This window comes from Porites lutea, chromosome 2 (assembly GCF_958299795.1).
Source record: "Porites lutea chromosome 2, jaPorLute2.1, whole genome shotgun sequence".
Taxonomy (NCBI): Eukaryota; Metazoa; Cnidaria; class Anthozoa; order Scleractinia; family Poritidae; genus Porites; species Porites lutea.
Window position 1 is genome coordinate 49,855,686 of NC_133202.1, and position 16,575 is coordinate 49,872,260.

The 16,575-nt window shown below is 39.1% G+C and overlaps 2 protein-coding genes across 4 annotated transcripts; both read right to left on the bottom strand.

Annotated features, from left to right (window-relative positions):
* Positions 1 to 451: 451 nt before the first annotated feature.
* LOC140926355 (uncharacterized) lies at positions 452 to 2,746 on the bottom strand. The gene has a single exon (XM_073376108.1). It carries the CDS (start codon positions 2,744 to 2,746, stop codon positions 452 to 454), a length of 2,295 nt encoding a protein of 764 aa, XP_073232209.1.
* Positions 2,747 to 9,747: 7,001 nt separating this feature from the next.
* LOC140928930 (uncharacterized) lies at positions 9,748 to 16,243 on the bottom strand. Of its 3 annotated transcripts, none has more exons than XM_073378733.1 (2): positions 16,118 to 16,243; positions 9,748 to 13,083 (listed from the first exon to the last, which is right to left on the bottom strand). In XM_073378733.1, the coding sequence occupies exon 2, from the start codon at positions 13,053 to 13,055 to the stop codon at positions 10,821 to 10,823; it is 2,235 nt and encodes a 744-aa protein (XP_073234834.1). In that variant the 5' UTR covers positions 13,056 to 13,083; positions 16,118 to 16,243; the 3' UTR covers positions 9,748 to 10,820. The 3 variants fall into 3 exon arrangements, with proteins under 3 accessions (XP_073234834.1, XP_073234833.1, XP_073234835.1); XM_073378732.1 differs by lacking the exon at positions 16,118 to 16,243 and adding an exon at positions 15,864 to 16,081; XM_073378734.1 differs by lacking the exon at positions 16,118 to 16,243 and adding an exon at positions 14,973 to 15,216.
* Between the last annotated feature and the right edge of the window lie 332 nt (positions 16,244 to 16,575).

Here is a 16,575-nt window from a genome sequence, read left to right on the forward strand (position 1 = left end):
TAATAAAACAATTATTGAATTCGCTTTCGTATCATAAGAAGAATTATGGAGATCTCGGAGCTCCTTGATCTCCATAATTCTTCATAAGATACTCATGTAACACTATACAAAAGCATATTAGCTACTTAATTATATATGAAGCAAAAATAGCTAAATTTGAATACTTATTACAAAACTACAGTAATACCAGCAGTATTTCTCAGTGATTCTGCGACATTTTAACATTCCGTGTTCACTGATTTGGGTAAGATGTTGTGCTTCCCTGCACCTTCGTGATGTCGTGAAAATGTTACAGTGTTTTCTTTTTGAACTTCTAACAGACCTAAACTTAATCGCTATACTAGTATAGCAACATTATTATAGATTTAAAACTCTTTCGCAGCCTACATTCATGCTGGCACAAGTCCATATTTCGATTCTTTACTAGGCCAGAACATCCGTTTCTCCTGTCTTAACACCCGCCTCCGCCGTCACCTCCCCCTCCTCCGCCGCCATCACCTCCTCCTCCCCTTCCTGACCCAAAAAGGAAACTTCGTCCCGAGTTCCTGGAGTTGCTGCTACGTTCCTTTTTAGTCAGAAGTTCGTAGGGCACACCGCTCATATGATACCACAATAATGCTTCCGGTTTTTTCTTGAGGAGTTCTCTAATCCAATCAGGACCAGATTCTGAATCAAGATCGTAGGTTCCCACACCGTCCAGGGATGGACCGGATGCTGAAGAGCCCTTAATGCTTCTTGAAAGATAGATATTTGTTGGAACTGTAGAGCTTTTGTATCCAGCAGCAAGAAGCATAGGAGTCACCTTATCTTTTCTGGCTTTCTTGTGAAAGGATGGTGACGAAACGTTCGCCGCTGTCGGATTGTAAGGCTTGCAGAGCAAATAGAGAATGGACATCGAGAAAGCAAAAGCAACGATTTCTGGAACATCCTGCGCCGATGGGGAAAACACAAACAATCCTCTCTTTAAGTCCACGTAAACAAAGACAGCTGGCTCCAGGTAGACCAAGTAAAGGCCACCCTTGAATTTGCGTACTTCACACCAGCCTCTCAGCCCCTTGAGCTTGAAAAATTTGATTTCCACTTGGCCCGCTGCACGATTGAACATTTTGCCTCTCTGCCATTTCCCAATGCAGATGCCCCAGTCCTTTCGACCTTTGATAACCATCGCTCGCTCGCCCTCCACGGGGTTTAAATAAGCGCATCTCGTGTGATCTTCAATCGCTGCTTTTTCGGGAAGAGCGTTGAGATCCATTGTGTGAGCAGATGCAACAACAACACCGTGAACACTGATGATCTCCACCGCCGATAGCAAACCTTCAATACTGTGGACAACGCGACACTTGAAAGCCTCCCGCCCTCTGCAGTCCAACAAAGTGTGAGTTGCACATTCGCAGGGCAGGTACGTTTTTGCAAAATCTTTGGGTAAGAACATCGACTGTGGAAAACTGAGTACAAAAAAAGGATGGTTAACGTTTGCGAAGTAAGGGTCTGGCTGAACTTTGAATCGATACCCTTCGATGGACGGAAGGTCCAACATGGCTGACAGTCTCACGATAGCTTGTGCAGCCGCAAAGGGAACATCTATCACCCAAGGCTGTTGAGGTATTCCACCGTATGTATATGCATCAATAAAGGACAGCAAATTCAATCCCGATGAACCAATAGACCTTTCGTAACCAAGTAGTGATTTCTGGTGTAAAGATACCGTGAGTGTGTGACGGTTTTCGTTGTCAGTGATACACTGGGACATTAAAATAAGACGGACTCCACCTTGAATCGTTGTATCCACTATCAGACCGCCCATAGGATCATAAATTCGGACAGCAAACTTTTTGCTCACATCCACATTTACCAGCTCTACTTGCAATATTCTCGTGACATAGCGCAGCCTTCCTAAGGAGGAGTAAAGCCCATTTTGTGGTGGAGGGCGGGGTTGAGGTGGTTCACCTCTGTACCCGGTTCCTGGTTTGTCATACTTGAAACCCTCAGCAGAAGGTACAGCCCTCGTACCAGTCTCAGAATCGTCCAAAGTTAGTGCAAGGCTGAGACTTGAGTCATAGATTCCGGGATAGACTACTGACCCGAGCATTTCTGAAGTTACTTCTTTATAGTTCAGCGGGTGATGAAGGTGTGCGTGCCAAATCAAGTCCATATCGGTACACGGGACCATGGAAACTTGTGGATTTTGGCTCTTGAAGTGCAAATGATGTTCGTATCGCTCAACAGCGCTTTCCAGAAACTTGGTATCGCTAAAGTGTGGGAGTGATACTTGATAATAGAACTTGGATTGGTTATAAGATGCTTTTTCGATGTCACAACGAATTTTCAGTCTGTACGGCATTTTAAATGGCGTAGGATAGGTTAAGTCGACTTCAAACCATTCTTTAGGATATGCATTCTGCCACAAGTATCGTGCGTTTTGAAGACCTCGTTCTCTTTGATATCTGTTTATGGGCAAGTGGTCAACAACTTGAGAGACAATGTTCATGCAGTCCTGTTCATAATCTTGTGGTGACAACATGTGAAGATACCACACCCACGCAATGTCTAATGGCGCTGCAAGGAGTCTACTGGCGCTACCCTCTCTGGCTGCCAGTGGGAGCCAGAACATTTCATATCTCCTGATAGCATTTTTGAGAACTGGACCCGCATACAAACTGGGAAACTCATCCACCAAAGCAAGAAAGTCTAGCTCGGTCTTAGCCTCTTGGATCAGATTCAAGCGAAATCTCTGATTAAACGTCATGGTTTCATTCTGCAAAATATACATTACATTTGATCATGATCACAAGCCTTAATCATTTGTTGTTGCACAAAATGTACTGGACAGCGTGGGCGAGAAGAGATAGATACTAAATTCTCTTGAAAATACTTTTAGGATATTTCTGTGGCCAGATATGAATACGTAACAGCTCCAAGAGTTTCAGCTGGATTAATTCTCCAGGGAATGCGATAAAAATGTTTTAATAATATGTTTGTTAATATTAAGTTTCTTTAGTTTCTAGAGAAAATGTCATTCTTTGAGTATGATGAAATGTGCCCATAGAAAGTAGACGAGACTGATTAGGAAAACAACGGCGCTGTAGTTTATGTTGGAAGCTCCCTGACCGCGCACAATCCTTTGTTTTTTGTTCACAAATTGTAACTGAATAAATAAATACAATATTTCTATTGGTCAGTAAGTGCAAAATGATAGGAAAGCTTTTGAACGTTGTGCACGGTCAGATCCAAAAAAGCTAACAAAAACATATAAACAAAGAGTCTAACGGGTTGCCATTCTACTTTTATTAATAACTATGATGCGTTTAAGGAAAAAATAAAGAAAATTAAAGAGAAGATGGATAAAAATAAGGCACGAAAAGTTTCTTTAAATCTTAGGAGTAAGATGGCCACGGCTCTGCTATCGAGGCAGACCTGGATGTTCTATTTGTTAAATTGATCGCCAAAATAAAATGAAAGAAAAAAGTTTGACTTGCTATCTATAACCATTTTTTTTAAGATTATGATCGATAATACTAGTTTTACAAATACGGTCTGCTATTGCTGAAACAACTTAACAAGATTATTGCCCAGGGCCTCTTCCGCTATGCATTAAGTATGGTAATCAAAGACACTGTTATACGCGAATACTTGATATTGAGCAACATAGTAACGTAGCGTCTGTACTAGAATTAAATCACATGTTCTTCTTCAAAAATGTTTCTGTTTAAAATGCTAAATTACTGAACAATCATTTGATCCCTATGCAATAAGAGCACTCAATGGAAAATCGGAGCATGTTTGCCGTTCTTGTACAAAAAAGATATGTAAGTCAAGAAGGTTTTAAGTGTATATCACAAAGTTTCCTTTACTTTCTTGATGCAATCTACAGAATGTCCTGATAAGGAGAGAAAAATGAAAAAAATTTTGATATCGATTTTTCTTTCTCGTGGTTTACGTACCAAAAACGTGAAATTTGTCCCCCGGTGGAGTACAAACTCGTGCAACTAAAAACTGTAGAGTGGGAATGATTGTGACGTCATTTAAGGACATTATGTTTCGAGACAAAAAACAACTGAGCAATTTACTTGCCGCGAAACAGAACGTCCCGTAGAGGTAGCTAAGGACCTTGGTTTGTGTAGTGACAACAGTTATAACTACGATGATCACATAAAAAAAGATAATATCCCCAAGCTGTATGCGTATTTATAAGTTGTTTATAACCTTGACAAAAAAACACACACGTTCTTCAAAACCATTCCTTTGTATTTACCAAGCTATTTTACTGTTCCTCGGTGTGAACTACCTCAAATTAAAATATGATGAAACTGTAATTAGTCCAAATCTTCGCAGCTAGCATAGTTCTTAGTTTGGCTGGACGTTCCTCTCAAGCTAGAATTTAACGATTCTGAACTATTGTACAAATATCTTAACAACAGCGCATGAGAAAACCTGAGATACATGGCAGAACCACAAGGCACTGCACCACAAGGACCTGGATCTGTTCAAATACAGCATTTCCTTCAGTATTTCCCCTGATACCACACCGATTTTTTCAGTCAAGTAGGAATTAAGAGCTTGACTTAATGTTTCTTTCGAAGAACTGCTTATTTTACTACAGATCTAGTGAGGCGCAATCAAACCTCATTAGCAGCGAACACATTCAATTCAAGACATTCTTTCCTCAGGCGATCAAGTAATTTGTCAGTTTAATTGAACTTGTAAAACGCGCTACCTTGGCGGATTACACAGTTATTTCCTTACTATCTCGGTCCTTGCTGTATGTAGTTGTCAGAAATTTGCTTACTCTAACGAGAGCAGCCTTAATGATATAACGGAAGAAGTTATTGCTAAAAAGTAACTTTACTTAACGGTTTACTTACGTCAGTTAAGTAACTTTACTTAACGGTTGGCTGACACTATATTAAAAAGGTCTGGGAAGTCAGGGAATTGTTCAACAACCACGAGACCCAATTTATAAATTAGCCCTTCAACCATGATTTATTTGAATTATTGAGCTGACTTTCCGCGGGATTATTCTTGATTATGCTAAAAAAGTTTAGCACGATTCGGTGTTTCTCCGAAGCGCATAATTTTGCGCCCTGGGGTATTTGTGGTTCGTCCGTCTTTTATGTCACGTACCTTTTTACAATTTAAACATAGTACTCGCTTGCTAGCTAGATGCAAAACTTTTGCTCAAACAGCAAAATTGTAATGTCAGAATAAAGGTAAAACCAATAGAAATTCAACATAACCTTCTTTCTAAAGTTACGAATAATCAAAACCACACGGAAAAAAACATTAAATGTGACGTCAAACCAAGACCTGACTCATCATGACCGCCGTTAATTTCTGCAGTGCTACACTGAGATTCCTTTATTGCTTGGTGATAAATGTAAATATAGTTATCCGTCAGTCACTGGGCATCAATACAAAGTGATATTCATAGCCTGGTTGAATTAAGTGATGTATGGAAGCTGTTATTAAAGGTGACCTGACTCGGTTTTTCATTAACAATACCTACTCTCTTTATTTGAACTCAAAATACGAAGATATTACCTGAAAGAAAGCAGGAAATAGAATATTGCATCGCTTATTTTAAAAGTGGTATGGCTTGAGGTTTCCAAAAGTCCCTCTTTCGAGATCGATGTATCCATGGCAACACGGTGACGCCATTGCCATAATTACTTTTCCATAATTTGTGAAAAAACTAGACATTCGTTTTTGAAGCTAATAAGAATTATAGCGTACAAGAGCTTGTATTTCATACCGACTGTCTTGAGCTGTACAAATTTTTGTCATTTTAATGACAGCGTTCTCGATAAATCTCTGTTTGAAATTTTCGGCTGCTAAAACGGAACAACAATTGCCCGAGTCCGTAGGAAGAAGTCACTTTGGCCTCAAACTGTTTTAGAGTTTTCAGCTATCCTATATATGAAGATGGGAGAATTCGCTTCACCCAATATCCAATAATGCAGCCGATAATAACAACAACAACAACAACAACTTTATTGACTTTATCTTCGACATGAACATTTCAGTACCAAAACAATAATAAATAAAAAAAGTAAAATAAAAGTTAAGTAAGAAAGAAAGGAACGATTGAATATTATCATAAAAGAAAAATTAGTTGGCTATGTACGGCTTCTACGCTACTCGTATGGTAAGAAAGTTTAATTAGAGTTCGGATCCCTAACAATTTAGAATATTTTCAATATAAGAGGCACTGAGATTTATGATGTTTTCATCGCACATAGACATGATATATAAAAATAGTGCCTTACAAGACATATTCGTAAAATTACTGTTTATCGAGTATAGGCTCTCCAAGAAGATACCCCTTATATGAGAAAGTGATGAGTGGGTACATTTCAACAAATAGTGGAATTCATCACCAATTTTGGATCTATTACAAAGGGGGCAAAGCCTCTCAACTCTGGGTATCTTCTTGTAAACCAGTAAATAAGGTAAACCAGAAATGGGTCATTTCCGCGTTTCAAAAATTCTCATTATTATTACTATTATTATTGAGTGTAAAACTTTTCTTTTATTTGTATGGGAATGAAATATTATTTTCATATCAATAGCTTTGTACTAAGCCCCGCTCTGAAACAGATTCATAAATGGCCTGTCAAAAGTTATATTCTTCTTGTCTCAACTGACGCTAATAAAAACTAAACTATTCAGGCAATTTGTTTACGTCAAACACCGTTAGCCTTTACTTTTTAAGAATTTGACATGACCTCCGATTTTCAGGGGCGTTGAGATACTTTTAGATGGGCAACATACTGAAATTGATTGAGTCAGGTAGCTTGGTGGCGTTGTTATAGTGAGCCGCAGATGGGGTTTGCTCGTCACAAAAGGATATTGTATTATTTTCTCCGTACACGTGAGATTTCAATCGCTTTTGCATGCGTTATTATTAGCTAGATGGCCCTTAGAGAAGCTACAGAAATCATCAAATGGTCAAACAATAACTGATTTAATGCAGACTTGGTAAGTGCAGATTATCGTTTAGCAATATCCCGGGGGGGGGGGCACTTGGGTATTTTTTGGGTGGGTATGTGCCCCCCGGGACTCCAAATTGGCACCCCGTTCTAAAAAAAATTCCCCTAAAATTGATACCCCGTTCGAGAAATGGGCCAATTTTTTATACCCCGTTCTAGAATTCGCCCTAAAACTGATACCCCGTTCTAGAAATGGGCCAATTTTTTATACTCCGTTCCAGAAAGTTCGTAAATTGAAATAGCCCTGTTTTTTAAAAAGATATTTCTTTATTTGTTCGACTTATACATCAAATAAATGCTTCTTCATAATCAGCAACAATTTTAAGCAGAAGATAAAGCCGTGATCCACAATTTTTTATACCCCGTTCTAGAAAATGCCTCTGAAATGGATACCCCGTTCTAAATCAGGAGCTTCAAAATCACTACCCCGTTGAGCGGCACATACCCCTATAGGTAATGTATGGGAGTAACCCCCCCCCCCCCCCCCCCCGGCGCAATATCCAGTCAAAATCTGGCTGGCACGCGTAAATCTTGCTATGCATTTTGACTACTACTAAAATTCTAAAATCCTTAAAACTAATTCTGTCAATTCTTAACTTCTCAGGCAATAATTTACTCGAATTTACACATGAATAAAAACTTAAATAGTACCTTAAGATAATAAATTATTTTAAAATATTAAATCATTTGAAAGCTAAAATATTCTGTCAATTTTGAAACAGTCAGGCGTGAATTTACACATGAGTGAATCAAAGAAATTTCTTTTGAACTTTTTTACACCAGAAGAGCAGACTCACTGATCATTGTCGCTGACATTATCCCACAGTTTTGTTTAACTGCATTGTAAAAGAACCCGCTTCATGCTATTGGTACGGGTAATAGGAAGGAGATAAGGCAAACGAGACCTTGTATCATGAGACTTGTGGTATTTCAAAGGTAACAGTTTCTCAGAGAGGAATAAATAGGAACTAGGACTGGAATCCACTGAGACGAAAGTTAATATTTAGGAGTGAAGACTAGGATTTAGTTCACCAAGCCCACTCGGTCAACCGCTCCGACACGATGTTCCATGTGAATGAATGAGTTGTTCCAGTTCTGTGGCCGCTGCTTTTCACAAACAAAATATTGCGCACCGCCAGGGAACTCCGAATATAACCTGCAGCACCATTAATCAAAATTGGTTTTCATTTTCTCGGGTTTGATAACCAGTTTTCCCTACAAACTATATCAACCTACTAAAATACTAATAGCAATAACAAGGACCATACAAGATCGACTAATATGAGTATAGGGGCATAAGTTTTCATCACTAGTCAGTACAAAGAGAGAATTTTCTCTCTTGTCTGCAATTGAACTGTAAACATGTGAATATGTGTATATATGCCGAATGAAAATTCGCCACTTTAGAAACCAAAAGGAAACTGGGACGAGTTAACTTTGCAAAGACTTCTGGGACTGTTAATAGGGACAGGGGACAAGTAAGCCAATAGCTGAGCGGCGCGTCTCCAGTAACGATCCCAGAAACAATTGCGGCACGCATTTCGGTTCCAGTTCTCTTCTGTAGTTTCTTAAGTGTCGAATGCAGGTGTTAGGGGAACATAAATTAGGGAAAAAGACACTTTGGACCTCATGCCATGACCTCACATGTCAATGCTTTACCCAGTAAACAACTATTTTGTAAATAGAGAATGAAGTTTTCCTTAATGCAAGCCATTAATGTCAAAAATTTTAAGAGTGTTTTAAACAGAGATTCAAAGTTGTCTTAATGCGAGTTATTAACGTAAAATATTTTACAGTGTTTTAAGAATTTCAGTTCAAAATAGCATCTAGTCTCACCGCCAATTTCAAAACATTTGAATTAAAGCAAAAAACAATTTTATTGTTTTGGTGTTCACAAGATACTATAAGACAAAAGTGGAAAATTAATTTCCAATGTAACTCCCACACGTGTCGATACTAATTGATGCACTTCGTGAATTCGCTTTAATTTAATCAAGAATTGCAGGTTGATAAGCCTGACGATGCTCTCGGCGACCTTAGAGCTCCTTGAAAGACTTGACTGATTATATACTCAACCAGTCATTCAAAGGAATTTTATTATAGGATCGAACAAAAAATGAACAAAAATAATTAATTGAATAATGTGTTTTGCTGTTCCATGGCCGGGTTCATAACGCAAGTTTTCAAATACTTCCTGGAGTAAGTTGAGTACGGTAAATCCTTAATTAAGCCCCTCGGCGAGTGGCGGGGGGGGGGGATATTCATTTCAAACCCACTTGAGGGGGGGTCGTAAAAGAGACGGGGGACTTATTTGAGAGGAGGGGCTTGTTCAATTTAGCAAAGACGATGCTATCAGTTCTCCATAAAGAACCAGAATACAAAGTGGAAAAGCTCAAGTACAAAAAGTTGGAAGTCACGCAGCCCAGGATAAGAAACAAATCCGAACATCCAGCTGGTGAGTAAACCATTCTGGATCAGTCCACACAAAGTTTTACAGTCATGAATGGTTAATACAGTCTATCACTTATTAGTGAAGAATAATTAGGGGAGGGGAGGGTGCTTATTAGAGAGGGAGGCTTCATAAAAGATTTACGGAATTTTAAAGTAGGTTAAATGTAAAACTAGCCAAGGTCTGATTTAGGCTGCACAGCGAAGCATGTACAGACCAGCAATTAATCAATTAACATATTAATCATACAAAATGTCATCTTGATTATAAAGTCAATCATAGCTCAATAACGATATTAATATTCACCAGCAGTTAATCATTACTCATTTCCTTTATTTATAGTTGCATCTCGATTATGGCATGTAACAAATACAAGGAGATTAACAATATGTATTATTAAAAGATAAACAGGCTAGATCTAAAGCTGGCGCTTTGGTAGGCCAACTACCAATCTACTACTGGCGCATGACAACACAAGTCAATTTATAAAGGAAACTATAATTTTGCAAAATTTCAGCAAAAGAAATTTTTAAGAGAAGAAGTTGCAAGGCATGAACTTTACTCGTATTGGCGAGCACATGAGAACACACTTTCCACTCTCTTACTACCTATAATTTAAATGGCTTTCTTTTTTGATATGCTATAAAACTAATGGTTCAACGGCACAGTGTTAAATATTTAACAATTATTCCTCAAGCCCGAAAGGGCTCTGAGTCAATAGCCCATCAGAGGCCATGAAGGCGAGAGGAATAATTGTTTTAGTAAAATCCAACTAGTTGGTCAAAAATACCGAGAATAAGAAACTTTTAGCGAATTAAAGCTAGACTTTAATCCTTTTTTTGCCGCGAAAAAGCCCGCGCTTTTCGCTACTAGTGGGGTATAACATATAGCCTAGTAGTAGCTCAACCAATCAGAACGCAGCATTGATAATAGACCACTAGTTGAATTTTACTAATAAGTTTTATACAATGTAGTAAACACTACGCGCGCTTTGATTGTCCTTTTCGCGTGGGTGCACTTGAGATGTTTGCTAACCACTCTAGAAACTGTGTCGAACGAGACGATAGCTCTTCTATCGTGCTTAGCAACCTCCCAACTAAATCTATAACTAAATACTGTCAAATTACGGGATCCTCGCTATTTTAAGTGACAGTAAACCGGCCCCACAAAACGGACCGCAGCGAGATCCCTGGCAAAAATTAGGGACGTTCGAATGACGCAATCTATTACGGACTCGCGCTAATGAGAACAATGAATTACGGTCCCGAGAATGTCCAACGATAGATTCTAAAACGTAATGAGATTACGGTTTCTTTACTCTCGAGGTTGATTTAATCAATCGTTTCGTCCTCTCAACACTGACTTTTGCTCCTTTCTCCGCCACCTTACAAGGTAAAGGAACTTCCATTCGTCCGGCGTAAGGTGCTGTTACCTTCCTTTTCGGATGGAAGTTCATAGGTCACACCACTCATATAATGAAAAAGATATGCTTCCTGTTTCTTTCTGATGAGTTCTCTAATCCAATCAAGACCGGATTCTGAATCCAGATCGTACGTTCCCGCACCGTCCAGGGATGGACCCGATGCTGACGGGCCCATTAAGCTTCGTAAAAGATAGACATTCGTTGGAACTGTAGAACTCTTGTATCCAGCAGCAAGAAGCATCGGGGTCACCTTATCTTCTTTAGCTTTCTTGTGAAAGGATGGTGACGAAACGTTAGCTGGTGTCGGATTGTAAGGCTTGCAGAGGAGATAGAGAATGGACATGGAAAAAGCTAAAGCAATGATTTCTGGAGCATCCTGCGCCGATGGAGATAGCACAAACAATCCTCTCTTTAAATCCACGTAAGCAAAGACAGCTGTTTCTAGATAGACCACGTAAAGACCACCCTTGAATTTGCGTACCTCACACCATCCTCTCACGCCTTTGAGCTTAAAAAGTGTTATTTCAACTTGGCCTGCGGAACGATTTAGCACTTTCCCCCTCTGCCATTTTCCAATACAAATGCCCCAATCTTTTTTACCCCGGATAAGCATGGCTCTTTCGCCTTCAACACGGTCTAAATAGGCGCATCTTGGGTGATCTTCAATTGCTGCTTTATCGGGAAGAGTGTTGAGATCCATTGTGTGGGCAGATGCAACAACAACACCATCAAGACTGATGATCTCCACTGCCGATAGCAAACCTGCGGTACTGTGGACAACGCGACACTTGAAGGACTCCCGCCCTCTGCAGTCTAGCAAAGTGTGCGTCGCAGATTCGCAAGGCAGGTAATTTTTTGCCAGATCTCTGGGTGAGAACATAGACTGTGGAAAACTGAGTACCACGGATGGATGGTCAACTTTGGCAAAGTAAGGTTCTGGCTCTACTTTAAACCGATAACCTTCGATAGACGGAGGGCTCAACTTGGCCGACAGTCTCACGATAGCTCGTGCAGCACTAAATGGAATATCGATCACCCAAGGCAGTTCAGGTATTGCTCCACCATATGGGCATGCGTCAATGAAGGACAGCAAACTCGTTTCAGATGAACCAATGACCCTTTCGAAACCCCGTAGAGCTTTCTGGTGCAAAGATACCGTGAGCTTGTGGAGGTTTTCGTTGTCAACAATGCACTGGGACGTCATATTGCGACGGTGTCCACCTTGAATCACTGTATCCACCACCAGACCGCCCGTAGGATCGTAAATTCGCAGCGTGAACATCTTGCTCACATCCACATTTACAACCTCTACTTGCAGTATTTTCATCTCGTATTGAAGCCTTCCTAAGGAAGCGTAATACCCATTTTGTCGAGGAGGAATGGGATGAGGAGGGTCACCTCTGTACACGGCTCCTGGTTTGTCATACTTGAAACCAGCTGCAGACCATACAGCTCTCGTGCCAGTCTCAGAATCGTGCAAAGTGGTTCCCAGGCTGAGACTCGAGTCATGGCTTCCAGGGTTCACTACTGCCCCGAACATTTCTGAAGTCACTTGCTTGTAGTTCAGTGGATGATGAAGGTGTGCGTGCCAAATCAAGTCGATGTCAGTGAACGGGACCATGGGAACTTGCGGATGCTGCATTTTGAGATGCAAATGGTGTTCGTATCGCTCAACAGCGCTTTCCAGAAACTTGATATCGTTAAAGTGCGGGAGCGATACTTGATAATAGAACTTGGATTGGTTATAAGATGCTTTCTCGATGTCGTAACGAATTTTTAATCCGTATGGCATAGCAAATGGCGTAGGACAGTTCAAGTCGACTTCAAACTGTTCCGTAGGATAAGCGTTCTCCCACAAATATCGTGCATTTTGAAGACCTTTTCCTCTTTGATTTCTGTTCTTGGGCAAGTGGTCAACAACGTGAGAGACAATGTTCATGCAATCCTGTTCGTAATCTTGTGGTGACAACATGTGAAGATACCACACCCAAGCAATGTCTAATGGAGCTGCAAGAAGTCTACTGGCGCTACCCTCTCTAGCTGCCAGTGGGAGCCAGAACATTTCATATCTCCTGATGGCATTTTTAAGGATAGGACCCGCATACAAACTGGGAAAATCATCTACCAAAGCAAGAAAGTCTAGCTCTGTTTTAGCCTCCTGGATCAGGTTTAAGCGAAACCTCTGGCTAAAAGTCATCTTTGAGGTTCACTTTTCGATTTTGACTCTGCAAAATACAAATCACAGTTAAGTATGAGCTCGTCTTTTAACAAATTCTTGTTAGAGACTATCTGAAATGAGCACAGACATGACAAAAAGTATAATTTGACCGCGGCATATTCTGGACACTGCATTTTCTTTTTCTCTTTCCTTTTTTCTCTTCTTTTCTTTTCTTTTCTGTATTTTTTTTTAATTAATCCAAATTTTCAATCAGTGCCATTTATTTGCATGGTTCACCCTATAGTTCCAGGAAGCCTATAGTTTATAAGCCCCCGGCTTCGTCTTCTTTTTACCACTCTGAACATTTGATCTTGTAAATAATTTCGTTAGAATATTGTATTAGTATGTGTAATCAAATGGTGACGAGTGAAATTAGGGAATAATTTCACGCGCGTTTTGTCCAAATCCTAAAATTTCCCGAGCCTTTAGGCGAGGGAAATTATCAGGATTTGGACAAAACGCAAGTGAAATTATTCCCTCATTTCACGAGCATACCATTTGATTACCTATTAATATCATGGGTGACGAATTACGTTGGCAATCTTGGATTTTTGACATGTTTATCCTGGATCGTATCGATCGAGAGCTCCTGCACTCTCTCGAACGTTTAGAGCTTAAATTTGGCTTAACTCCAGAATTTTTAGACAAAATACCTGTTAGAATCCTTCTTGATGTGCTCTTTCGTGTGTTCAGGTTTTCTAAAGCGTCTTTTTCTGCCCTGACATCTTCATTCATGACAAATTACAGGCAAATATATGGAAAATCTTAAGCAAGCCTCTGTAAGTACGTCCCAAAAAAATTTTAGTACAATCCTTTGCTTGTAGCTTCAGTTTGCAAGTAATATTTTTTTCAGAACAGCCGTTTTACAGAAATTATTCGACATTAGATTCTCATACAAACACTGTAATTTCTCACACGTTAGCCTACTCGTCAACATGGCGTCGAAAACCGTGACAAGGTCTATTTTGGCCAATAAGTTCACAAGTTTCTGTATTATTCGACAAAATACCTTTTAGAATCCTTCTTGATGGACTATTTCCTGTGTTTAGGTTTTCTAAAGCGTCTTTTAACGCCCTGAAATCTTCATTCATTTTAAACTTGGACGCCATCTTGCCAGTGAGACGAACTAAACGTTGCCATGGTAATGTTTTCATTTCATATGTGAAATTATAATTTTACGCTGAAATTTCGCGCCAAAATTGAGTAGTAATTTGTCATCCATGATATGTACGTAATACCTCGTGGGATATATATTTATATATATATTTATTTGACTGAATGCAGATAGAGAAAAAAACTAAACTCTGATCAGATCCATAGGAAAAATAGAGCCAAACAATTTCGTTTTTTAATCTTAAAAGTCTTATGGGCTTATAATGGAAGGGACTCGAAGTAACAATGCACTTCTTTCTTGAATAAGCCTCTATAATGAAACGAAAATGTTGGAATGCTACCTAGAACTACCATTTAGGACTTTTATCGATAGCAAGTTTTACACACACGATCTCTTATTAAGGAGTATTGTGAGGACAACAGAAAATACACAAAGGAATTTTTACCCACGCACTGGACCCATAATGTATTACAATAACATATGATAATTAGTAGCCCTTGCGTGCATGAATACGTGATGTTAAGCATCGTCGTAACGTGTCGCCAGTAGTAAAGCGAAATCACTCTTCCTGTTTCCGTAATTTTAGGAATGGAAATACGTTAAGCTTTTGTGCTCGCCTAACTTGAAAGACAAGACGATTACTGTGTCATTTTGAGCGCAAGGACTCGGGACATTTAGTCGCTGGAAGTATTTTACATGAGTATTTTTTGTATAAATATGGGAAGGAAGAGAAACTCTCATTGCGAAGAAAGTAAGCAGTAAAATACGAGGCTCCAATTTACCTTCAAGCTGTGCAAATGATTGACGAACGAAAGGGTTTTCAGCTAAAATTTGATCCAATACTTTCACAAACCAATCCGCTCGTTTCTACTTTCCCTGAAGAGCATTCTTAAAAATACACTTACGGCCACGACATAGATATGCTAACAATGCATCGTGGTTGAGCGAATATATTGACAAACTCCAATACCGTGCTAAGACGAAGCTTGCTATTTAAAACGCTGAATCACTAAACAGTCATCCTTACCTAGCTGTTCAATAAAAGCAATCAATAGATAACCGATATAATCAGCGAATAATTGCTTTGCATGTACAGAATGCGCCCGTGTGTAATTTATTTCTAGTCATGACTAAGGTTTAAAATTACATGCAAGACGTCATATCAATAAGTGCAAGCAAATTTTGCAATGTGGATATTATACGCTACTTTTGTGTTTTGATGTATTTTTGGCCAAAATTTTATCCTTGCGATAAATAATTTCGCTTGAACTTTCTTTTAAAATTCAATAAAAGAAAGCTTTAAACTAAGGACTTTTTCGCATAAAACATAGAATGTAAATCGAACGTAGGCGGTATGATTTTTTAATAGGCAAAACACTCGGCGGAAAGTTTCAGAAATATTGAGCATTTAGTTTTCAAAGTCACTAAAGAGTCTCATGATTTCGATATACTGCCAATTTCCTACGACTAAGCTCGAAACACATTGAACGTTATTCTTATAAAACCGATTCAATCCTTCTAAAATGGAAATACGACGATAATAAACAACCAACTGCACAAAATCATTTTCAAGGGTTGCAAAACAATAGTAGAGCATATGAATGCGAGTTACATCCGTTCGCACTGGCAGGGTTCATCGAAGAAACTTCGGTATATTTTTTTTTCAACCTTACCTTTGAAGTAAAAGAGATTGTTTTCCTTTCTGAATCAGTTTGAAGTAAGAGCTTGACTGGATGTAACAGTGATATTAGACTTTCCCGTAGTACTGTTCACAGTGACTACACGTCATAAAGCGAAATCAAGTTTGTAGTGAGCTCATTAAATTGAAAATGTGTGAATAGCTACGTGCCATGGTAAGTGTTGCCCTTTTAGCTTTGTCAGCTTGAATTAATTATAAATTGTTGTTTGTAAACGGCTATCAGCTTACCTTGCCGGCTCACTCTGATATTTCTTCGGTATCTAGACTCTTGCTATTTCTGGCAGTGAGATTTATTTACCCAAACCAAAAGACGCCTAAATGATATTGATATGTTATTAACGACAGAAGTTATTAATAAGTAACTTTACCAACAGGTTATTTATATTAAAAATGCGAATGACGTATTGAACAACTCATTGACTAGTGATATCAGAACGCTTCCTGAAACCAAAGCGGAAAGACTGGTGAATTTTTTCATCCTTCAAGAACCCTAACATGTATTTAATGTATGTGTCTAACTGACTTTCTGCGGGAAAATAAATTGCCGTTATTATGCGCACAGTGATTGTTGAGCATGATTCGGGGTCGGTAAAGTAGAGATGTTTATGCATCGTATGAGATATTTTTATTATACAATTTGAAAAAGAGCTTGCTTGCTTTCTAGACTGCAAAGCTTACGTTAAATT

Excerpts from the sequence above, each read along its gene's own strand:
- LOC140926355 (XM_073376108.1), bottom strand. The coding sequence starts at position 2,746 with ATGACGTTTAATCAGAGATTTCGCTTGAATCTGATCCAAGAGGCTAAG.
- LOC140928930 (XM_073378733.1), bottom strand. The coding sequence starts at position 13,055 with ATGACTTTTAGCCAGAGGTTTCGCTTAAACCTGATCCAGGAGGCTAAA.